We start from the raw sequence: 22,890 nt of genomic DNA on the forward strand, positions 1-22,890 counted from the left end.
GAGGTGCTGGTGCCTCTCCAGCTGGCGTACCAGGCGAGGTCACCTGGACAGGTCGCCAGTCTGTCGCAGGGCAACACAGAGACACACAACCATGCACACAGACACTCACACCTAAGGAGAATTTTGTGGAGGCCAATCAACCTGACTGTCATGTTTTTGGACTGTGGGAGGAAACTGGAGTACCTGGAGAAAACCCACCATGCACAGGGAGAACATGGAGACTCCATGCAGAGAGACTGGGGCCGGGAATCGAACCCAGAACCTTCTTGCTGCAAGGCAACAGCTCTACCAACTGCGCCACTGTGCAGCCCCTATTTAGGAAACAATGCACACAAATGTTTGTTTTTCTATTTTTTGTTGTTTATCATATAAATATGTTGATAAAATGTTTATAATAAGAATTATTATTATTATTAATATTATTAAGTATATTTTTATCTAGTTTCTAGTGGAAATATCCTTAGTACACGTGAAATAAGTCAAAACTTAAGCCTATTTTAACTAATAGTTTATTTTACTTATTTAGAACAATGTCATGTAAAATAATCTGTACGTGAAATTTGTACTTTTAAAATAAAAATTAATGAATCATTTACTTAAAACGCGCTCCTAGCTTTATGAAAAAGTTACTTGTAGTTTTTGTCTAATTTCAAATGTTTTTTGTAATAAAAACCAGACCATCTTGTTAATGTTTGTTGTTGTTGTTTCGCAGTTTGTCCTACAGGGGGCTCCGTAGCTCTTCCCACTTTGCCTTGAAATGTAAAGTGTTCACGGGGTGTGAATACTTTTATGATGCGCTGAAACGTCATCTCCGTGTTTTCTGTTTGTGTTTTGCATACGTGTGCACTTCCTGCTTGGCACGTTTCTCCAGGTGCGTCGGGCTGCGATCCTCCAGGTGAGTGCTTCCGGTTCTGGTTCTGGTTCTGGTTCTGGTCCCGGGGCGGTTTGGGAGTCTGTGTAATCTCTGGCTCAACCTGTCTGGAGGGTGTGGACCTGTCTGCAGGTATGAGGAGGAACAGCGCGCAGTCTTAGGCGGAACTCCGCTTCTTCTCTCCGATTTCCAAGAAAACGCGACAACCAGGTGAGCGGCGAAGGGAACGGAACCGGGCCGGTCCAGAATTGGATCATCAGATGGGCCTGCGGTTCTAATGTTGCTGTTCAGGCTGTGGGAAGTCCACGACGTCGCGCTGTTCCTCAGCATCACGCTGTACCTGTGCCACTCAGGTGAGTTTCTCGGACTAAAAGCGGCATTTTATGCAGCTGCGCGCGTTGATCTGCTGCTTGGGTTAGAAAATCAACATTTCTGTCGAACAGAACCTCAAAAGTTTAATGTTTAATCATCTGCCTTCCTCCTCGACCGCCTGAAATGTTTAAATAAACACATTCCAGCAGAACCAGAACTGTTTGTCTTAGAAAGATTAAAGAGAAACTATGGAGGCTGTAAACCAGTCGGACCAGTTTCCTGCCGCATCAGCACTGCTGACAGAAACAGCAGAACTTTTCACACATGTTCAGATTCATCTCAGATTTTATTTTGGGGAAAATCTTGGGGAAAAAAGCTTGAGAAGTCCAACATCTTCTACTTTTGAACCTCATAACACTTCAAAAACATTTTCTAGAAAATTTCTAAGAGTAAACTCAAAGTTTCTGAGTTATGAATCTTGAATCTGTGATTAATCTCTACATTTCTCAGTTTTTCTCGAGTTTGTGAGCGCTCACAAATTTAAGTTTTTCCAATAAATATTAATCTCAGTTTCTGAGTTTTTCTCTTGCGAATGTTCAACTTTCCAAACTAAAACACATCCAAGTTCTTTTTCTTTTATTTTTTAAGCACAATTTTTATATAATTTCCAAACAGATTTTCAACTTTCAGAGTTCAGAGAATCCATTTTTTTTTCTTTTTGTTTTCTGTCTGCAGAAATTCTGAGGTTAACCTGTAAATTCCTGCATCTTTATCAAATATATTTTCTAATTTTGGAGCTCAGAAATTTCCATGTATTTTTCTGAGATAGGTCTCCAAACTGTAGTTTTCGGTGGGAATTGACTCCTTTTCTATTCGTAGTTGTCCTGATACGGCGTCGTAGTTTCCTGCGTCGTCACCGAACCTCTGAGCCGGTTTGGATCTACGTCTGGGTAAAACGTTGTCCTGTTTGTGGCTCAGCAGGGGACCAATGACCCGAACGCTGCAGCTGGAACTGCTGCCATAAAACGGCTGAACAGAAACGGAGCGAAGGATGAAGCTTCACTGTTTCTGAAGCTTCGCTGTTTCTGAAGCTTTTCTCTGTTTCTGAAGCTTTTCTCTGTCTGAAGCTTTTCTCTGTTTCTGAAGCTTTTTTCTGTCTGAAGCTTTTCTCTGTCTGAAGCTTCGCTGTTTCTGAAGCTTCGCCGTTTCTGAAGCTTCTCTCTGTCTGAAGCTTTTCTCTGTTTCTGAAGCTTTTTTCTGTCTGAAGCTTTTCTCTGTCTGCTGGTTTGTTGGAAGAATTTCAACCGGATCCTCCAGTTAAAAACGTTAAAATGTTCAGTTTTACAATCTGCTGCAGCTCATAAGTTTACATCCTCGTCGGGGTTTTTTGCGCAGCAGATTTCTGCAGAGCAGCTCAGCCCAGACTAAACCTCCATGATGCTCCAGAGAATCATAAAGTTGGTGTTAATGTTTCTCCAAGTTTGGTTCTGCAGAATAAGACGGGTCCACAGCTCTCCACGGGTTTACTAACCTTTCAGCAAAATATAGGAGTTTGTTTCCAGTAAATAATTCCTTAATTTTGATGAAAAACTTCTATTTCCGCTGGTGGATTATTTCACTTATAACACGGAAAAATATCTCGTGGAACGAAACCTTTTCATTCTTTTTTGGGCAAACTTGACTTTTCAAAAAAAAATTTTTTTTTTTTTGACATTTTCTTAAACTCAAACATTTCAGAGTTTCTGAGATTAATTTGAAAATTTCAGATTGATCTTTTTTTGGCAAATTATTGATGCTTCCAACTCACAAGTGCCCTCGTTTATTCTAGAAAATTTATCAAATCTCAAAATTTTGGGAGGTGGGGGGTTTCCAAGCAAGTTTCTGATTATTTTTTTGGGGGGGGGGAAATTTTGACTTTTCAAATTCAGAAATTGGCTCGTTTTTTTTCTGGAAAATTTCTAAGATTAATCTAAAAGTTTCTTCCTGCAAATTTTCAGTTTCAGAAATTTCTAAGGTTAATTTCAAAGTTTCTGAGTTTTTCTCATGTCCATGTTTTTTTTATTTATCATTATTTCGAACATATTTTCTATTTTTGGCGCTCAGAGATTTCTAGAACATTTCTAAGATTAATGTCAAAATGTTTGAGGTTTTCATTTTGGGTAAAATCTGAATCGTTTCCCCTCGTCCTCCGGCAGCCGGATCGATCTCCGTCAGCTCCTCCCAGAGGAACCTGATCCGGTCGGTGCAGGACGACGTCTTCTTCTCGGTGGACGTGACGTCGTCCGGCGTCCCCACCATCCGATGGAGCTTCATGTCCGGGGCGGTGAGCCGCCCCATCGGCGCCTGGCGGCCCGGCGGCATCACCAACATCACCCAGGACTACAGCGACCGGGTGAAAGCCTGCGACAACGGCTCCATGCTGCTGTCCGACCTGAAGCTGCAGGACGCCGGATACTACGTGGTGACGGCCGAGGATCCGGCCGGGAACAGCCGCGACCTCGGCTTCGTCCTCAAAGTGAACGGTGGGTCCTCCAGATCGTCCTTTCGCCAAACTTTCTGCTAGAAAACATGAGCTGCAAGACAACAGACTGAGTCAGATCAACAGTTTGTAAATATCAGAGTGCAGGAAGAGTCAAAGGTCGACTTTGAAGTGTGTTGATAAACTCCATCAGCCAGGTGTTAAATTATTAAAAGCAGTAAAAGGAAGGAAGGAAAGGTCAAAGGGCGAAAACTAGAGATAAAAGAAGATAAAAGCATCTCAGACAGCAAATCTTTGTTCTGTGAAGTTGGGGGTCAAAGGTTAAATCGGTCTGGCTCTGGATCCTGACTCCGGTTCGTATGTCCTGCAGAGGTTCTGTACGAGGATCTGCAGTACCTGTCGGTCACGGCGCTGGCGCTGATGGTGGTGGCCGCTCTGCTCATGCTGGCCATGTGGCTGCTGCACCAGGGCTGCAGGAAGCTGGGGGCGTGGCGACGCCGGCGGCGGATGCCAGGTGAGGCCTTCAAACGCTCACCGGAGAAGCCAAAGCTAACGCTAAGCTAATGCTATTGGCGTGAGGACGGCGTCCCTCAGGGAGCAGGTCTGGGCCTCCTCCATGTTTTAAAGCATCTCTATGGAAAATCTGCTGCCGGAAAGTTTAATTTAAACTTTTTATTTTATTACTGAAAAGTTTAAACTGAAATTATTCACACAGCTTAAATTTCTGATTCATTTCTTCACTTTGGAACCAAAAAACGTCCTGGATTTTGTTTGTCCAACACAAAGTGATACTTGGATTAGGATCTATTTTAGCGATAAGCATCCACACAAACGTTCCCCTTTTAGTCCAATACCCTGAAATAAAAAAGACACCAGTTTTCAGTTTAACCTCCGTCTGAATGCTGCTGTTCTGGGTAGAAAGCAAAAAGGAGGAAATTGCTGCCAAAAAATTCAGAAATGATCTGGAAAAAAACAAACATGAGAATTTAGAGTTTCAAAAGTAAAGACAAAAAAAATAATCAGCTTTTGAAACCGATTAAAACTGGAAAAAAAAGTATTAAAAAAAGATCAAAGTCAGAATTCTGAGAAGTTATAATAAAGAAAAAATTCTAAATCTGATAATTTTGAGTAAAAAAGTCAGAATGAATCTTTTCTCTAATCCTGATCAGCAACATTCGACTTTCCTTCTTGCCAAATATGTTGAGTATTGTGAGCTGCAGTGCTGCTCCTGCCTCTCTGTGCGTCAGCCAGTCGTTCCCAGTGAGTCCAGCTGTCGCTTCAGCTTCACATCCACTGACGGTTTGAGTTTGTGGCCCATAAATATTCATACAGCTGCAGTGAGTCTCATGTTTGTCCCGTTGCAGCAAATGATGCGACGGAGCTGCAGCCTCTGTGATGAAGACATGAAGTCCTGCAGAGTCCAGACTCCGTCCTGAAGCCCGGATCAGATTTTAAAACTCCTGCATCATGTTTACATTTTGAACTGACCGTGTAAATACACCCGACTCCCCTATTTATTGTGGAATTAAACCAACGTGTGATTTTATCTCAGCTGTGTGGATTTATTCACCTGAACAGGTTTGAGTCCGAAAAGCAGAAACATGAAAAAAAAATTAGTAAAAAAAATAACGGGAAACGTCTGAATCAGAGCGTCACCCTGCAGAAACACAGAACCAAGTATTTTAGTCCAGATCCGACCGCAGATCCTGAAATAAAGCAAAACCTCCACGTTACATTTTATTTTTAGATGACTGTAGATATGCATGTCTGTTTGCTTTGTTCCTTTCTTAGTTGCACTTCAAAAACACTAAATCTGTGCTGCAAATATCTTGGTCACATTTCACCAAAACATGGGAAAATGTGTAAAACTAAATAACTCGTAATTCAGTTTTGTCTCATTTAAACTGTAAAATTACTCTGTAAGATTTTGTGTTTTTGCAGTGAAGACCTTGAGTTTGAAATAAAGTTCCAATCTAAAAACTTACAAGTAACTTTTTGGCTTGTTTAGGGAAACAATTTTTTAATAAGTTTTAGTTCCTTTGGCAAATTATTTAACTAATAACCTGAGAAAAACATCAGGTGATGAGTGAAATAAGAGGAACTATTTTAAAATCAATATTAAGGAATTATTGACCTAAAAGTATTTGGCTACAACAAGCTGAAAAGTTACCTGTAAGTTAGTTTTATGTATCTACAATCGTCTGAAAATAAAATGACATAAAAGATATTTCAAGCACCAGAAACTGTAGAAAATACTTTGTTTTGTGTTGAACAGCAGATCTTCCTGCAGGTTTGTCGTTTTAAAAAATCAGCGGTAAACAAATGTCTTCGCTTTAACAAGTCCGACGTGAATCTGATTCTGCTGAGCGAGAGCTGCCGTCTGGCTCCGCAGCTGAAGGTTGAGTGGAAGGAAAACCGTCAGCTGGGCCTACGGACAGGGAGTGAGCGCCGCCATGAGGAGCTCCATCTTGTAGACGAAGTTGCGTCCCTCCATCTTGCTCCAGTTGACCTCCTTGTGCGGCCCGCGCAGCTGGCTCCACTTGGCGTCCTGCACCACGTCGCTCTTCGGCAGCTCTTTGATCTGGCTGCGCGGGAACTGGACCAGAACCTTACAGCCGCTCTCCGGGCCGTTACGCACTGGAAGGCAAGCAGAGGCCGGGTCAGGAGCCGGAACCGGATCAGGAGCCGGGTCAAGAGCCGGAACCGGATCAGGAGCCGGGTCAAGAGCCGGAACCGGATCAGGAGCCGGGTCAAGAGCCGTAACCAGAACAGGAGCCGGAACCGGATCAGGAGCCGGGTCAAGAGCCGGAACCAGAACAGGAGCCGGAACCGGATCAGGAGCCGGGTCAAGAGCCAGAACCGGATCAGGAGCCGGAACCGGATCAGGAGCCGGGTCAAGAGCCGGAACCAGAACAGGAGCCGGAACCGGATCAGGAGCCGGGTCAAGAGCCGTAACCGGAACAGGAGCCGTAACCGGGTCAGGAGCCGGAACCGGATCAGGAGCCGAAACCGGGTCAGGAGCCGGAACAGGAGCCGGAACCGGATCAGGAGCCGGAACCGGATCAGGAGCCGGGTCAAGAGCCGGAACCAGAACAGGAGCCGGGTCAAGAGCCGGAACCGGAACAGGAGCCGGGTCAAGAGCCAGAACCGGAACAGGAGCCTGGTCAAGAGCCGGAACCGGATCTGGAGCCTGGTCAAGAGCCGGAACCGGATCAGGAGCCGGAACCAGAACAGGAGCCTGGTCAAGAGCCGGAACCGGAACAGGAGCCGGAACCGGATCAGGAGCCTGGTCAAGAGCCGGAACCGGGTCAAGAGCCAGAACCGGATCAGGATCTCTACGGCTACAGCTGAAGCATTTCATATCTGTCTGTATTGATCATTATTGATAAGTTTTTTGTTTTAAATATCTGAAGTGCTACCAGGCTGGTGGTTTGATCCAGTTTTCACTCCATTCTGCTGTTTTATCAGGCAAAGCGGGGAAACGTGAAACTGTTAACCAGCAGGTAGTTGCTAGGTAACCGAAGTGGGGAGGGGGGCTGCCACTTAACCAGCAGGTTGTTGCTAGGTAACCATATAACGAATTAAGTGAATCCAGCAACTTTGCTTAGCAAGCAGTGAGAGGTTGAACGTCCAAGTCTTTCCTCTGCCTACATTTCCCAGAATGCAACTTTTAGAAGAAAGACTCTCAGACTGATAACTCACGCTAACTGTCGAAGCTATTTTCTCATTTTTCCTGTTAATGTTAAGATGTTTTGCGGCCTCTAATGATGCGGTTCTGGCCGTTGGAACCGAACCGAACCGGCCCAGCGTTGGTTAAGGCCTCACCTGAGATGGCGTACTCTCCGTTGGGGGAAGCGACGGTGATGGCGGAGGCGTTCCCGATGCTCTCCACGGGGCCCAGCCCCACGTGGTTGCTGAAGCTCAGGACGTGCCAGCCCATCACCTTGGCCAGCTGCTGCACGGCGTGCACCTGGTGCTGCGACATCTGAAACGAGGCGCGCCGTCACACGCCGCCCGCTGCCGCAAACGGCTGCGGGAGCGACGGGCCGTACCTGAGAGAGGAGGAAGTCCTGCAGCTCCTGCTCCTGGTGCGACAGCGTGACGACCCGGCCGTCCCGGTGCACCACCCGGATCTGCTCCACGCCGATGTTCAGCTGCAGCTGGATGGACCTGCACGCACAGCAGCCACGGTTACCATGACAACCGGACGGTCTCCACGGTGCCGGAAACGCGGACGGAGTCCCAGAATTTGAGAAACAAAATGGCGTCCGCAATAAAACGCAGAATTTAACAGATATCTGCGACGGCAAATCGGCGCCGTTAACGATCGGAATAAAATAAATTAATTTCAGCCAAAAATCTAACACTTTCTTTTAGAAAAGTGAAAAATTTGCTACAATAAACTTCAATTTGTAGGATGGCAGAAATGTTTTAAAAATGTTTTTCGATTTGTGAAGCTCAGAAATGTTCGTGTTTTTTTTCCAAATTTGATTCTTTTCGAGTAAATCTTCAACTTTCAAAACTTAAATCTTCAAGTTTTACTCAAAGAAGTTTCTGACTTTTAAAAAATGAGGACTTTCCAAAATTTCTGTTTTTTTCTAGCGAATCTTTAACCTTTGAAACTCAGAAATGTCATCATGTTGGAATCTCGTTCTCATGTTTGATTAGTGACAGAATGACAGGAAGTGTGAACCTCCAGCTGCTGATTTCTTCAGTTTCTTTCATTCCACCATAACTGAAAACTTGTTGGGTTAATAAATATGGTTAAAATAAAAAACCAAACAAATGAGGGAAGAATAAAGTTTCCTTGTCAGAGGCATCGGACTCACTTGCAGATTTGCTCGTAGCCGTGCGAAGTGATCAGCACCTTGACGCTGGACTCGTAGACGTCGTTGATGTTGGACCAGTGGGCCTGGATCTGAGGGTCCTCGATGCGGCTGGCCAGGCTGTCGATGGTCCGAGCCGTCCTGCAGAACCGACCCGCAGCGTTAGACCGTCTGATTCCTCTGAACGGATCTTTACCACGAACAGAACCGGAGCCGCAGCCGGAGAGAGCCGTGACTTTTTACAGCTGTGCTCAGCGCACTGCAGCAGCTCTGAGCTTTCATTTCATTTAAAATAGATTTAATTGGTGAATAAATAAACCAGAAGGCTTTGTGTGGTTTGGTCTCGTGTCATGGCGGCTCTGCGCCCCGACGCAGGGAGGATGACGACGGTTCGCTGGACAGCAAGAGAAGCTTAAAGGAGGTTTCATTTGACCCGATCTGAAGCTAAAACTGCCAGACGAGGAGCTCTGAAGGACAGACTTACATTTTTAAAATGCTAAATATTTATATTTTTTATACAAGTGCTCTGGTTGTGTTGCATCGTCAGGAAATGGCCTCTTTACCAATTAATACATTTGTTGACATTCATGATTAATCGTTTCAGTTCTACTTGAATTCAAATCAAACAGACGCTGTAAAACAAGATGGCCGCCCTGACATCACTCTGAACCGCAGAAACTCAAGGAGATCACAGGTGGGAAAAAAAAAAATCCAGATTTTCCAAAACTTAAATCTTCAAAAAACCAAAAATGTGATAAACTGCTAAAGCAGGTTTATTGTTGAGGCCTAGTTAAAGCACGACGGCGCTACCTGCTGCGCAGGAAGATGTGTTTGGCCTGTTTGATGATCTTCTCCAGCAGCCCCTCGCTCTGCTGCAGGCTGGAGATCTCGGCCTTGTCGTACGCCATCGGCCCCGCCAGCCGCAGCCGCTTGTGGCCGAACGGCGCGCTGGCCGGATGCGGCATCACCACCGAGCTCAGCTGCTGCTTGTGGAACTGAAACGGGCAGAACATCAGCGGGTCACTTCCTCTGAGTTCGACTGGCGCGTCCTGCAGGGCCGAACTGCGTCACCTCTCTCATCATCTGGTGCAGGTTGTGCTCCAGGACGTAAAGATGGTCGTCGGGTTTGGGTTTCTCCGGAGACGCGCGGCTGCTCTTCTTCTCTCCGGTGGAGTGGCACAGAGAGATGGAGAGCTGCAAACCTTCAGACAGCCGCGAGAAACGGACAAGAAACTGTAATTCTGCAAATAACACATCCATCCATTTCCTCACACCCTTGTCCCTCAGTGGGGTCAGGAGGTCCTGCTGCCTCTCCAGCTAACGTACCGGGCGAGAGGCGGGGTCACCCTGGACAGGTCGCCAGTCTGTCACAGGGCAACACAGAGACACACAACCATGCACACACACACACACACACACACACACACACACACACACACACACACACCTAGGGACAATTTAGACAGACCAATTAACCTGACAGTCATGTTTTTGGACTGTGGGAGGAAACCGGAGTACCCAGAGAAAACCCACCATGCACAGGGAGAACATGGAGACTCCATGCAGAAAGACCGGGGCCGGGAATCGAACCCAGAACCTTCTTGCTGCAAGGCAACAGCTCTACCAACTGCACCACCGTGCAGCCCCAATATAACACATATTTTTGAAATATATTTAAAAATGTGATTGTATTTTTAAATAAAACGTTTTTAGTAAAATTAAATAGATAATACATTCTAAATAAATAATATTTGATCTATCCAGTGAATATTGATCGGTTATTTATTGTTTGAACATCAGCTGTTAATTTTATTCCAGATTCTCAGATAATCTAGACTAACGTCCCAAATCCTTCAGTAAACATCTCACTGTTTCCAGTTTGTAAACGTAAAGGATCTCTCTAGGACCGTTTTATGGCCGAGTTGAACCCGGGCGGTTTGGGTCCGGTAGAGACGCCGGGCCGGGTTCTGACCTGGGAAAGGCTGGGAGATGATCTGGTTCTTCACCACGATGTGCGGGATCTGAGCTTTAATCTGGACCGCTTCTCTGGAAAGCTGCGCAAAGATTTCCTTGCAGAGCAGGACGTTCTGCGCCGCCTCCAGCTTCACGTGCCACGGCTGCGTTCCTGGGGAAGGATAAGACAGACGGACGTCAGCGCACAACCCGTCTGGTTTGAGTCCAGTCGGGTCAGAACCGGACCTGCTTTGCTTTTCTGGGTTCTCCTGAAGAGGTTGACGGTTCCCAGGTCACCGATGTCCGGAGCCTGTTTCTGGATGGAGACCTGAGGACAAACACAGCCGCCATTTTTATTTCCACTGCAGCCGATTTCACTACTTAACCTTTTAGCAATCGATTAATCGGATAAAAAGTTTGGCAAATTTTTCTTCAAATCTTTTTACAGAATATAAAAAATACATTAAGAGATGCAAATAAACACATAATCTAAATCCTTTTTAAATAAAAAAAAATAACATTTTATTGCCTAAAATGCAGCAACAGCCTTAGTTTAGTGAACCCTGATCATTTGTAGTAAAGGAATCACCTGCAGCTAAAAACACAACACCGACGATGCGACTGAAAAATCATGTTTGTGTTTTATGAGTCCATATTGATGATTGTTGATTCGTTTTTTTGTTTTAAACATCTGAAATCCTGTCAAACTAAATCCAGTTTTCACTTTGTTGTTTTTTTTATGTTTAAGCAGTTGTTGTTGCTAGGTAACAGAAGGTGAGGGGAGGGGGCACTGGAACTCCCCAGATGGTTGTTGCTAGGCAACCACAGAGCAGTGAGTTGGTTGATTCTAGTGTAGCTTCCCCGAGAGGCTGAGAAGATAAAGACTTGCCTTTTCCTACATCTCCCAGAATGCTGTGCGGTTCTGGATCGAAGTTCAGTGGATATCAGAATATTGATACCGATCACCTCTCGCAATATAACCTGGTTATTGATTTATCTACTACATGAACATGTGAAAAGCTCTGCTGACTAAGTTTTTAATTAAATCAATAATTCATTTTTGGTTTTTTTTTGCAGATTTTGAAGTAAGTGAATCTAAAACTACATTTGAAGACGTTCTGGTAGAACAGATTCATAGAGGGGTTTTTATCTTAAATTCAAAATGTTTGAAAAGTTTTGGGTCTGAATTTGTTTTTTTCAAATTCAAAGGTACTTTATGAATTTTTTTAAAAATTAATTTTAAATGAATTCTTTTTAGTTAATTAAATTTCTTTAATTACATTTTTCAGCAAATCACTTTTTTTTTAGCCTATACACTAGAGATGACGATTAACTGATTAGTAAATTAGTTGGTGATTATGTCATTGATCGATTAATCATGATTAATCGTTCCAGCCCAGCAGATTTAATGTAGAAACACGTTTCTGCGCGGCCGGGACTCAGACCTTGATGTAAGCCGATCCCTCCAGGTCACTCGGGATCTGGACGTCCAGCGGACAGTAGTCCTCTGGGATCTTTTTGTCCAGATCAATGTCGGTGTTTTTGATCACCTCAAACGTACCGGGGTGAGGAAAAAGGGAACCTAAACGAGTCAGTCAAGGGTTAAAAAGCTAAAATAATCAGTTATTTGTTGGGATTAATCAGTTATTTACTGATCGGCGAGGTTTTCTCTCACCTGCGCTCCGGTAGCTCAGGTCTCCCAGGATCTTGTCTCCGACTTTTCGGAGTTTCCACTGCGATCGCAGTCGCAGCAGCTCGGCGTTGAAGTCGCGCTGCCGCCGATTCTCCTGGTTCTCGGCCACGGACTTGCTGAGCTTCTCGGCTCCTTTCAGGAGGAGCTGCGCCGCCGTGGCCAGAGATTTCTTTTTGCTGATCAGCTGGAAAACCTGCGGCGTCTGCAGAAGCAACGAGGAAACAAAACAACCCCAAACAGCGCAGAGGCGTCAGAAGATTCATGTGCATTTATTAGTTCATCTGCTCTGTTTTCATGTAGTTTTTGTTTTAAAATGTTAAACATGAGAACCAGACAGATCCAAACCGCCGGCCTGTGGCTCTGGCCAGATCTTCATCAGCAACAGATAAAAATCTATTTGAATATTTCAACATAATTCTAGATGCCATTTCAGTGACAGTGAATTAAATCCACCAGAAACAAAGACCAGGGGAGGAGAGGAGATGGGAAAACCTGATAAGATCACAAAAAGAGTCATTTAGTTATCATTTATCTAATTCTTCTTAATTATGGCTTTTAATTATTTACTTACTTTCCCTCTTTTTCCTCCCAAAACATCTGTGACCCTCAGTTCACCAAGGAATATTGGAGAAAAGGAAAATAATAATGCAAATCAGAAAATAACTGTTGATACTAAAGAAAAAAAACTGCATATCTTAACCGACGTACGTTAAAAAATTTAATTGTTGTTGTTACATAATTTGGTAATATTCTGTATTTGTCCTGAATGAATTGTTTTTAATATAAATCCTGTTTTTTATTTTTGTTGCTGTTATTTGTTCTCTTCTCTGGTTATTTATCTGCTGATCCTTTTGTTAGTCTGTAATATTTGTTTTATAAACACTATCTGGTGAATAAAACTAAAAATGTAAAGCTAGTGGCTCCTCTGCACGTCTGCTCCGGTCAGGAAGGCCGACGGATCGGAGCCACGGATGTTGGATGAGGATTTTTAGCAGCTTACTTTTCCAGCGTTCGGATCCTGAGACACCGGATCCAAAGCCATGTACTTCTTCTCCTTCACCACGCTGAGCACGTCGTGGAGCACACACATCTCCGTCAGGGCGCTGCGCAGGTTGTTGCGCACAGAATCCCAGGGCCAAAGAGACGGCTGGAACTTCACCGTGCCTGAAAGACGCAACCATGAAGTCTGCAGCCTCAGATCTGACGTCGCTTCAGGCCGGGAGACGTTCCTCCTACCTTCCTCTTCCTCCGTCTCCTGCTTGCCCCACTCCCTGTCCCTGGGCTCTCCGTCGGCCCCGTCCTCCTCGGAGTCGGAGCCCTGGCTGAAGTCGATCCTCTGTGCCAGCTTGGTCAGGTTCTGGGACATGGACAGAGGAGGGACGTACGTCTCCGTGCCGTGGAAGTCCACTTCCTGCACCTGCTTCTCACAGGAAGACTCGATGCTGATCCTGACAGCCGGACCGCCCGACATGATGAGACCAGAGCTGCAGAGAGGAAGAGGAGGAGCCAACACCGTCAGATCACTTCCTGCTGGTTTAGAGGGTTCAAGATGCAGTTGCCTTTATAAAAATATGATTTTTTAAAACCAGAACCTACAATTATCATGTCATGACAGCAGAGTTGCATAGTAACTAGTTACATTTACTACGCTGTACTTTTTATTTTTGAGTAATCTTATTATGAAGTATTTCTATTCTCAGTAAAATTTCTGGGTTTTCTATCCACTGAATGAAAAACAAACGTGTTTTAACCAAAAATCACCAGACAGACTCAAACCTGCAGTTTCAGTTAAATTTCAGATGATTTTCTTTATTGAAAGAAACTGATTTGGAAAAAAAACATTTTGCCTGATTTTGTTATTTTTTGTTACTTATATGAATTATTGTCATTTTGCTCCTTAGAATACCAAAATTTCCACTTTACTTTATATTTTGAGTCGTCTGATGATGTAATTTTTAGACATTAAATGATTGATAATTTCATCAGTTACTCAGTACTTGAGTAGACTTTTTATCAAATACTTTTTTTACTTTTACTTGAGCAACAATATGTTAAAGTAGTGATACTCTTTCTGCTTTCTCCCAGTAATAACTACAGTAATACACCACTCTGTCAGAAACAACCCAATCAGAGCCAGCAAGAGGGTCTTAGTGCTGTCAATCATGCTCTTGCTCACCCTCCCCCACTTTTCTCTCCTACTCTACAGCTGATTCACCACAGCATAGCCGGCCACAACTGCTAGCATAGCCATGGTTGACAGTCGATAAACGGTTTCCCCGCAACATAAATTGTTTCTCACCATTAGCACATTTAGCAGCAGGTACATGAGCGTGATTGACAGCGCTAAGACCGCCTCCTGACTCTGATTGGTTGTTTTTGGTTGGGAGCGAACATTTGTTCAGACAATAGCAGCTCAGGGAGGAGATCCATCTTTTCACAGATTATCTGTCTCCTGCTGTTACTGTTACAAGGTTTGAACAAATATGGAAAGAACATGCAGCGCATAACTTTATGCACTGCAGCTTTAAAGTTTTAACTCTAGTCCCGTTTAAAGCAAAGTCTCCAGATTTCACAGTTATTACATTTAGGTTGAGAAAGGCAAAATATAAACAGAAAATGCAGAAAACACGCCAAAAAAAAAAAAAAATTATTATTTGCATTTCATCCCTTTTTTGTCAGCAAATTTTAAATCTTTGGAATCAACTTGGCGGGTTTGGAGGTAGAGAAAAGCTGAATATGATTCAAACACTGTTAAGCATGAAGGTGGAAGAAACTGACCGGAAAAATAACAAATATCTAAAATCTGAACATCTTCAATCTGCCTCCAGAGCTACTGATCCAGATCTCCGTAAAAATACTAGAAACGTTCGGATTGCTCTTTTATTATGCAGACTGTTCTATTTTAAATCATCATGGTTCATCATTATTAGCTGGATTCATTGTTTTCTTTAGTCAACATAGCAATATTAGCTCACATTAGCTGTTCGTTACCCCAACGGAATATAATTAACTAAACACCAGAACTCACGAGAACAGAAACTATTTCAGAGAAGTTTTAATCGAATAAATCTCACCTGTTACTCAGAATACACCTGAATATAAGCGATTATTCGCTGAAATTAGCCAGATTTGGAGCTCCGTGTCGCTTTTTCTTTACTAAGAACGCAGGAACTGTAGGGTCTGCACCATTTAAATGCCGGGGCACTTAGGTAGTGTGTCCTTCAGCGGGCGGGCAACAGCCGCTAAAACACAGCCACTTTATTTTAATGGGCTCACTTTCAAGCATAACAGGGTTCTCTTTACCCAAGCACATATTTGGTGTTTATGCTGCAGCATGCTTTCCCGTGGGGATAAGACATATACGTCTGCCCGGTCAGTAACCAGTTTGGGATTAGTTATATCGCTTTTTCCTTAACTGTATTTTTTCTTTTGTAATCTGCAGTTGAATAAACCCGCAAAGTCAGCTTAGTACCCTCTTCATTAAGAGATTCTTCAACCTGCTGGGATCAATTTTATTTTGTGACCGACCGCCTCCCGTGTTGGAAGTTATCGAATTGTCTGCCGCTGAAATAAAAATGGTGCAGATCCGGTGTCACAACATCATAGAACCCCTGACATTTTTCGTAACTCCGAAAAACACCCGACCTCCACTACTATCAACAGTTGACTTTTTAAGTGCTTCAAAAATGTTGGAATCAAGTTATTGTTATTTTAATATAATTACAATTTAATAATATATATTTATAAATCAGAAATTGTTGTAAGTAGGAACCAAAGTGCTTAAAAGCTAAGGCGGTCAATTTAAATAACCGGATATGACGTTTGGAACACAAACGGTCGGTTTTGTTCAACGGGTTAGAGTTCTCGAAAAAATGGAGCATTTAGCTGTTTTTTCCTTTTATTTATGACATAACTAACCTTTTATTTCACGCTTTAACGGTGGGATTAGGTTACAATGGTTGCTGCGGCTCGAAAGGAACGAGGTTTGGACTCCGAGAGAAGTCATGTTAGCCTAATTAGCATTCAGACTCGCTTTTGTGAAAGTGCCCGGTAGCATTTTTAGAAAAATGAAGAGAAAAGTGTCAAAATTAAGATTGAGCCCCAACGAAGAGGCTCGTATAATCCGCGAGGAGCTTGACAGGCGGAGGAAACTACGGATCCAGCAGGTACTGGTTGGTTTTACCAGAAGGTTCTGTCGCTTCAACCCAGATATCAATCATTATTCTGTTTGTTTTAATCCAGTCAGATTCAAAACAAATAACTGTGCTTTTTAAAAAACAGACATGAAATGTTAAAAAGTTATCTATTTGAACACAAAAGCTCTATTTATAAGCTGTTCAGCTTGATTCAGAGGAAGCATACGGTGACAGTGGAAAGAAACGACTCCCTTTTCACAAGAGGAAAAACCAAACTCAGAAAGAGTGACTGGACAAGGAGTACTTTCTATGTTGAAAACATAAAGACAGAATGAAGCTACTGGATAAATTACGGCAGCAGAGCAAGGATTAGTTCTTGAGTTCTACCTTACTGTTTTTTGAAACTTCGTCCAGAACCAGTTTCTGACCTGACTTTGTGTGTTGGATGTCCAGGTGCGGGAGCAGCAGCGGCAGATCGCGCTGCAGATCCGGCGGGAGGTGGAACAGCGGCGGCAGCAGGAGCTGCGGCAGCTGGAGCAGCGGCTGAGGGAGGACTGGGAGAGGCGCCAGAGGGAGAAGCTGCACACGCTGCAGTGTCTGTATCTGGAGAGCCTGCAGCTCGTCGGCCAGAGCCACAGGAGCGCCAAGGAAACCGTGAGCTAGCAGAGGCTTCCTAGCTTAGCAGTGAGAAACACGATGCTGTGGAGCCAGAATGTGGCTAGCGTAATAAGCTAAAGGAAGGTTTTGTTTTCCTACTTCAGGAAGCTGACCTGGCAGCTGCAGCTCAGAGGGAGGAGGAGCATCATGCTAAAGCAGAGGAGCGTTACCGTGAAGCTCTGAAGGAACTCAAGATCCAAAAGACTAAAGAGCAGGAGAGACAGAAACGGTGAGAGTCCTGAAAGCTGTTAAAACATTTGTGTTGGTTCAGAATGGTAACTTCCCTCCTTCATTTATAGATCTATCAATGCGAGGAAGAAGGCGCTGCAGACGGAGAAGGAACGATCAGCTAAAGTGGCCAGACTCCCGCCGCCTCCGCCTGATCCCATCCAGGTGCTTCCCTGCAAAATTCAACCGTTTTCAGATTGTTTTCCTGCTCTGGCAGATTTATTTGGTCCAAGTGGTGGTGGGTGACCGGCACTCAAAGTTTTATCGCCGTATTTTGTGGAACCATTGCTATGAAACTATAGCTGTGACTGCAGGGCTCAGCCATCAGTTTGTTTCTTACTTCCGATACCATTACAGATATCTGAAGTTTAGCATCAGATATCTGATGCAGAAAAACAGCAGAATTAACATAAACTTTTTTCCTTTTTTAAACACAAAGCAAAATGTACCTGAGCTACATTAACTATACCAATAACTTCACATGTTTAGTCAAACATGTAAAAACAACTTTAATTTGTTCAGTTAGGAGCAAAACCGCCAGTGGAAAATAAATAAGAAAGAAACTGATAAAAACAATAGGTTGACTATCCTGGTCAAATATGTGGAAATAAACTGCAACAAATATTCTTTAAAATGGTTCAGAAAGTGCAATTAAGAATTCTACATATAAAATATCTAGATTTTTCTTCAATATTGGAACCAAAACAGGTGTCAACATCGGATCAGTGCAGCTCTGGTTTCCACATTTATTGGTGGCGAAAATAGTAAATCTAACAATGCAGACAGGTATGTTTTTCTATAAACATCATTAGTTGGAATTTATCATGACAAAGGTAAATGTAAATTTCTCTCATGATAATAAGTTCATCAGCATAAATGATGAATGGTGTGGTAAATGCCCAGCTGTGGCTCCGAGGTTTGACTGTTTCCTGGTTGGAGCAGGACATCGATCCCAGGAAGTCCCACATGGTGAAGAGGTCGGATCGGAACGCCTTCGCTGCCACGCACTATCACATGCCAGAGAGCGCCGTGGAGAAGGAGCCGGAGGCGGCGCAGGTCAGAGAGCTGCTTCTGCTTCTGGTTCTGGTTCTGATGACTCTAAGCTCTGGTCGTCTCTGCAGCCTGATGCCAGACTGGAAGCTGACCTGGAGTCCAGGAGGCTGCAGGAGCTCCAGAGGGAGGAGGAGAGGAGGAGAGAGGAGCAGCTGGAGAAGGCCCGGGTCAGAGGGAGGCAGGCCCTGAGGAGGGAGCAGCTGGAGCAGGTACACCTCCAAACACTGCTGGACAGTAAACCATCCCAGTAATCATCACTATAAACAATGGTGATGTTGTTTTGAGAACATTTTCTATTTGATAAAGTAAGTTCACCCTCAAACTGGAAGACATTTTAAATATCCAAAATAAAACTCAACTGAAAACAACAAAACAAATAACTGAAATAAAAACCACACACAATTTTCCTATATGCAGCTTCTACATGTTCACATTCAGCACTATGTAAAATAAAGTAACTTGTGCTTGGTAGTGATTCTTCTAGCAGCCCTTTAGTCTCATTATCCAGTCTGTTGGTTTCTTGCTCTGTTCTTCTTCGCTGTCTTTGGTTTGAAGTCTCCGTTTCTCCCACTTTTCTGTTTTTGTACGTTTTGAATGTTTTTAGTGCAGTCATGTTCTCACACCTCTTCTGTTCAGATGGTAGTTTCTTTGCTGCAGACGTTTTAACAGCAGCCTCTGGTTTCAGGACCGGCAGCGCCTCCTGGTGGAGCTGCAGCACCTGCAGCAGACCGACCTGCTGCGGCGGAGGCAGCAGGTGTCCCAGATGCCGCCTCAGATCTTCCAGCCTCTCTACCAGAGGCAGGAGGCCAGAGAGGAGCTGCAGAGGGAGCTGGAGTTCGCCTTCGAGGACATGTACACCGGAGAGAGACGTGAGGGCGGCTCGGCTGAGGATTGATTTAGGCCGTTTACACACCTGATGGTTCGGTAGACTCAGTAAGAGTAGCACTACTTCAACATGTTTTCACTAAAGTAAAAGTAAAAAGTGGCAAGAAGCTGATAAAATTATCAATCATTTAAGTTTTAAAATTTACATCATCAGACGAACCAAAATATAAAAGTTAAGTGGAAATATTTGTATTTTAAGGACAAAAATACCAATAGTTCATATAAGTAACAAAAATTATTAATCGGGCAAAACATTTTTCTTTCAATAGAAAACTTATGAAACTAACAGAATCTGCAGGTTTTCTGGTTAAAACATGTTTGTTTTTCACTCAGTAGGTAGAAAATCCAGAAGTTTTACTCGTATAAAAGAAGCAATTCCTCAAAATAAAATTACTAAGTAAAAACGATGAGCTTAACCGTCTCCTAAAGTAAAAAATACTCCTAAAGCCAAACGTGTTCAACAAAAACAGGGCGGCGTCAGATTTTAGTGGATGTATTATTTTTCTTTTATTTGGCTAAAGACCACGAGTCATTTCCGCTGCTAGCGCTTGGCTAGCATGTTTGTTTTGGTTGTATTTACCCAGAATGCCCTGCGCTGTAGTCCACTTCCTGCTTTGGTCTGCTGCGTTCACATGTGCATTCAAACCGCTGCAGTATTCACTTCAGTTGAACCCAGACTGAAGTTTGTAGGTGGACCAGGTTAGCTTAGCATTCACACCTCAGCAGCCGAACCGGACTTTTTGACCAACCGGACTGGAGTCGGATTAAAGCGGTTTAGACGGGGCGGGTGTGAACGCATCCTGAGCGCCTCTGCATCTCAGTCGTTTCTCTTCTCAGGGGTTAAAGGTGACCTGGTGGTCCAGCTGGTACCGGAGCCTCTCCCAGCCTCATCCAGCACCGGCCAGGACCTGGACCTGGACCGGGACCTGGATGTCACTGTGGATGAAAACGCCGAACCCGAGGCAGAAAATATTCAGAATGAAGTTGAAGGAGAGCATGAAGCAGCAGATGGTGAACGAAGTTTTGACTAAAATCTGCCTTCCTCCCACGTCTGCGTCTCGTTTCACATCAAACTGTCTTCCCGCAGGCGCCACTCCTCCCAGACAGGCGCTCCGGAAACTCCTGGATCGGATCCGGAGCCAAAGGACCGATTGGATCAGCGGCAGCAGCCGGGTTCCTCCGTCCGTTGACTCAGAGCTGATCCCAGAGCGAGACATGAGCATCGAAACCGGATCTCTGACCCCCGAGGCGCTCGGTGAGCCCGCCGTCCGAGTGCATCTCTGTTTGTCTCCATAGCAACGATGAAAACTGTCAGTTTGATGCTGTCATGACAATAATCACACAGTTTCAAGCTGTTTACATCATCTCCTGAAATGTGAATTTTTAGGTGCTTTTCTCCAACATCAATGTTTCTATTTTTAACTGTTTGTGTGTTTGACTCATGCAGCTGTGGAACCAACAGAACCGCCACCCGCAGCAGAACCTTCACTTCCTGCTGATTTTCTGAGCAGAATCCAGGAAGCCGAAGAAGAACGGAAGAAGCGGGTGAGAGAAACGGTTAAAATGTCTGATTGTCGGCCTGTCATGACGTCACATTCTCCCAGAAATGAAATAAATGAGAATGTTGCTGTTTTGAGACCATTTTTAAGTCCTTCTGTGATGATGTGTGGACTTGTAGAACGGAGGCTCATATGTTGAAAGTTTTCACCGGTTTGTTTGTTTGAAAGGAAGCGGAGCTGGAGGTGGAGAAGCTGCAGCAGCTCGCTCTCCTCCAGGAACTGGAGGAGCAAAAAGCCGAGCTGGAGCTGATGCTGCAGGAGGCTCAGAGGGAGAGGGAGCAGCTGAGGGCTGCCGCCCAGCAGGAGGCGCTGCTGCTCCAGCCACAGGTTCCTGTCCAGGACCGCACACTGACCAGCTTCACCTCTGAGGAAGAAGTAGGTCCAGCATGTCTGAACAGAATTACTGCAGCATGTTACCCTACATGACCCCTCAGGTCAGGCTTTCATATTTCAACTTGAATTTCAGAATGTCGGCCATTTTCCTTTTTTTATTCCTTTAAACCACAAATTGCCATAAAATGCGACACATTTTTACGCCTTGGATGAATTTGTGTTGCATCATGTTTTTGACTTTAAGGTAATAAAGTAAAATCGGATCCAAACCTGAAACCGGGAGTTTGATGTTTATGAGTTAATGTTTCTTTACGACCATAGTGGCCATGTTGAAAAACATTATTAGGAAATATGATTTATATGAGTGTACGATTTGACATGAAGAGTATTTATATGTGATAAATATTTCCAGAAAATATGTTTTTCTTAAAGTCCATCTTGAATTTTTCAGTGGCTAACATTTATTTTCCAAAAAGCCAAACCCTGAGAACGTCTGCATGTAACTGACATGCAGTGATAACTTCCTGTTTCCTGCAGGCGGCGGCTCCTGCAGAGGAAGACGTTTCCACCTGGAGGCTCAGACGGTACCAGCAGCGCCTGCTGGAGCAGAACAGGTGCGTATCGTTTCTCCTTCGGCTCCATCTGCAGCGCCGCTCCGTCAGCCCGACTGAACGAAGGCGATCTTCCAGGATTCACCAGAGATCCGTGGAAGTGGCCCGGCAGCGGCTGGAGGAATACCAGCGAGCTCTCCGGATCCGCCACAACCTGACCGCCGCCGCAACCACCGCCTTGCTGAGGCCTCCCGTTCACCCTGCGTTCCTCGCTCCCCCGTCTGACAGTCGCCCAGCGACACCCTCCGAGCCTTCAGACGTGTCACTTCCTGCTTTCAGCAGCAGCGCCGGCTCCAGCGTACCGTCGGATCCGTCCGTTACGAACTGGTTCAGCTCACTGAGACCAGACGCTGCTCCGCTCGCCGACAGCCAGAGGTGGGCAGAGAATCCAGGAGCTGTTCTCAGCTGAGAGGAGAAATACTTTAACAGTAAAGGCAAAAAAGTTTACTGATCAAATTATCATTTAATATTTAAAAATTACATCATCAGACGTATCAAAATATAAAGTTATTTTATTATTTTAAAGAACAGAATGAAAATAATTCATATAAGTAACATAATTACAAAATAAAAACAACTTTTCTTTTCTGGCCGGAAACTTTTTACCTTCACTTGAGTAAAAATCTGTTAAAGTAGTTCTGCTCTTACTAAGTGCAGTTTTTGGATTCTCTGCCCAGAAACTGTTCATAATAAAGTTCAGCGTATTAAAAATACTTTTAAAAGTTCATTATTTCCAAAACGTTACTGAGTAAATGTAACTAGTTCCTATCCATCTCTGCTGTCAGCACCCTGGAGCGAGTAGCGACGCGCCTGCCGGACAGAACCGGAGCTCCGCCGGTCGCTGCCCTCGGGTCAGCCGGCACCTCGGCCACCTTTGACCCGATGACCTCCAGAGACCACAGGAGGCGGGAGCTGCAGGCGGCCCAGAGACGGGTGGCGGAGCAGAGGGCGGCGCTGGCGCTGCAGAAGGAGCAGCAAGAGGAGGAGCGGCGCAGAGCGGAGGAGGAGCTGCAACACATGAGGAGGCAGAAGGAGGCGCTGCAGGCTCTGATCGACGCCGATAGACGAGTCAGTGGCGTCACTAATCAATGACATAATCACAGATAATTGATTCACTGAAAGACTGAGAAAAGACAATTGTTCTGTAAAAATGTTCTACCTGGAACATGTTGCAGGTAGAACATTACTACCTGTACACTATCGCAGCTTTAGCTTGAAATCCTGTAAATATTAAGCAGCTTTTAATGTCAAAATGATAATAATAATAATAATAATCAGCAGATCAGCCTCACAC

The 22,890-nt window shown here is 44.4% G+C and overlaps 4 protein-coding genes across 6 annotated transcripts; 2 read left to right on the top strand and 2 right to left on the bottom strand.

Moving 5' to 3' along the window:
* Positions 1–734: 734 nt before the first annotated feature.
* Positions 735–5,208, top strand: vstm5 (V-set and transmembrane domain containing 5). 2 transcript variants are annotated; one of them, XM_008426696.3, is made up of 5 exons: positions 735–895; positions 1,004–1,224; positions 3,379–3,705; positions 4,033–4,176; positions 5,027–5,208. In XM_008426696.3, exons 2-5 carry the CDS (start codon positions 1,149–1,151, stop codon positions 5,056–5,058), a joined length of 579 nt encoding a protein of 192 aa, XP_008424918.1. In that variant the 5' UTR covers positions 735–895; positions 1,004–1,148; the 3' UTR covers positions 5,059–5,208. The 2 variants fall into 2 exon arrangements, with proteins under 2 accessions (XP_008424918.1, XP_081470617.1); XM_081614491.1 differs by lacking the exon at positions 735–895 and having other exon boundaries at positions 902–1,224.
* On the bottom strand, positions 4,320–15,365 carry med17 (mediator complex subunit 17). 2 transcript variants are annotated; one of them, XM_008426694.3, is made up of 13 exons: positions 15,209–15,364; positions 13,371–13,618; positions 13,135–13,298; positions 12,117–12,336; positions 11,887–12,023; positions 10,688–10,769; positions 10,461–10,613; positions 9,560–9,690; positions 9,299–9,483; positions 8,492–8,629; positions 7,715–7,832; positions 7,488–7,647; positions 4,320–6,299 (listed from the first exon to the last, which is right to left on the bottom strand). In XM_008426694.3, the coding sequence occupies exons 2-13, from the start codon at positions 13,603–13,605 to the stop codon at positions 6,091–6,093; spliced, it is 1,932 nt and encodes a 643-aa protein (XP_008424916.1). In that variant the 5' UTR covers positions 13,606–13,618; positions 15,209–15,364; the 3' UTR covers positions 4,320–6,090. The 2 variants fall into 2 exon arrangements, with proteins under 2 accessions (XP_008424916.1, XP_081470616.1); XM_081614490.1 differs by having other exon boundaries at positions 13,135–13,618; positions 15,209–15,365.
* LOC145554611 (uncharacterized) lies at positions 6,313–7,473 on the bottom strand (the record flags this gene model as incomplete). The annotated part of the gene is made up of 1 exon (XM_081614778.1): positions 6,313–7,473. A coding segment is annotated over exon 1 (711 nt), but the record flags the coding sequence as incomplete, so codon positions are not given.
* Positions 15,366–15,933: 568 nt separating the features above from the next.
* Positions 15,934–22,703, top strand: cep295 (centrosomal protein 295). The gene is made up of 14 exons (XM_081614489.1): positions 15,934–16,300; positions 16,724–16,924; positions 17,032–17,156; positions 17,227–17,320; positions 18,098–18,211; positions 18,277–18,417; positions 18,894–19,077; positions 19,931–20,104; positions 20,181–20,348; positions 20,541–20,638; positions 20,821–21,027; positions 21,523–21,599; positions 21,675–21,971; positions 22,382–22,703. The coding sequence occupies exons 1-14, from the start codon at positions 16,202–16,204 to the stop codon at positions 22,686–22,688; spliced, it is 2,286 nt and encodes a 761-aa protein (XP_081470615.1). The 5' UTR covers positions 15,934–16,201; the 3' UTR covers positions 22,689–22,703.
* The last annotated feature ends 187 nt before the right edge of the window (positions 22,704–22,890 follow it).

This window comes from Poecilia reticulata, chromosome 13 (genome assembly GCF_904066995.2).
Source record: "Poecilia reticulata chromosome 13, P_reticulata-male-v2, whole genome shotgun sequence".
In the NCBI taxonomy this organism is placed as follows: Eukaryota; Metazoa; Chordata; class Actinopteri; order Cyprinodontiformes; family Poeciliidae; genus Poecilia; species Poecilia reticulata.

What these genes read in the sequence shown, in the direction of transcription:
- vstm5 (XM_008426696.3), top strand. Translation starts at nt 1,149, where the DNA reads ATGTTGCTGTTCAGGCTGTGGGAAGTCCACGACGTCGCGCTGTTCCTC. An exon ending in CTTCGTCCTCAAAGTGAACG is followed by an intron (nt 3,706 to 4,032) that starts GTGGGTCCTCCA and finishes TATGTCCTGCAG; the next exon opens with AGGTTCTGTACGAGGATCTG. An exon ending in ACGCCGGCGGCGGATGCCAG is followed by an intron (nt 4,177 to 5,026) that starts GTGAGGCCTTCA and finishes GTCCCGTTGCAG; the next exon opens with CAAATGATGCGACGGAGCTG.
- med17 (XM_081614490.1), bottom strand. Translation starts at nt 13,605, where the DNA reads ATGTCGGGCGGTCCGGCTGTCAGGATCAGCATCGAGTCTTCCTGTGAG. An exon ending in CCTGAGCTACCGGAGCGCAG is followed by an intron (nt 12,024 to 12,116) that starts GTGAGAGAAAAC and finishes TGACTCGTTTAG; the next exon opens with GTTCCCTTTTTCCTCACCCC. An exon ending in CACATCTTCCTGCGCAGCAG is followed by an intron (nt 8,630 to 9,298) that starts GTAGCGCCGTCG and finishes TCGGTTCTGCAG; the next exon opens with GACGGCTCGGACCATCGACA.
- cep295 (XM_081614489.1), top strand. Translation starts at nt 16,202, where the DNA reads ATGAAGAGAAAAGTGTCAAAATTAAGATTGAGCCCCAACGAAGAGGCT. An exon ending in GGAAACTACGGATCCAGCAG is followed by an intron (nt 16,301 to 16,723) that starts GTACTGGTTGGT and finishes TTGGATGTCCAG; the next exon opens with GTGCGGGAGCAGCAGCGGCA. An exon ending in CATGTACACCGGAGAGAGAC is followed by an intron (nt 19,078 to 19,930) that starts GTGAGGGCGGCT and finishes TTCTCTTCTCAG; the next exon opens with GGGTTAAAGGTGACCTGGTG.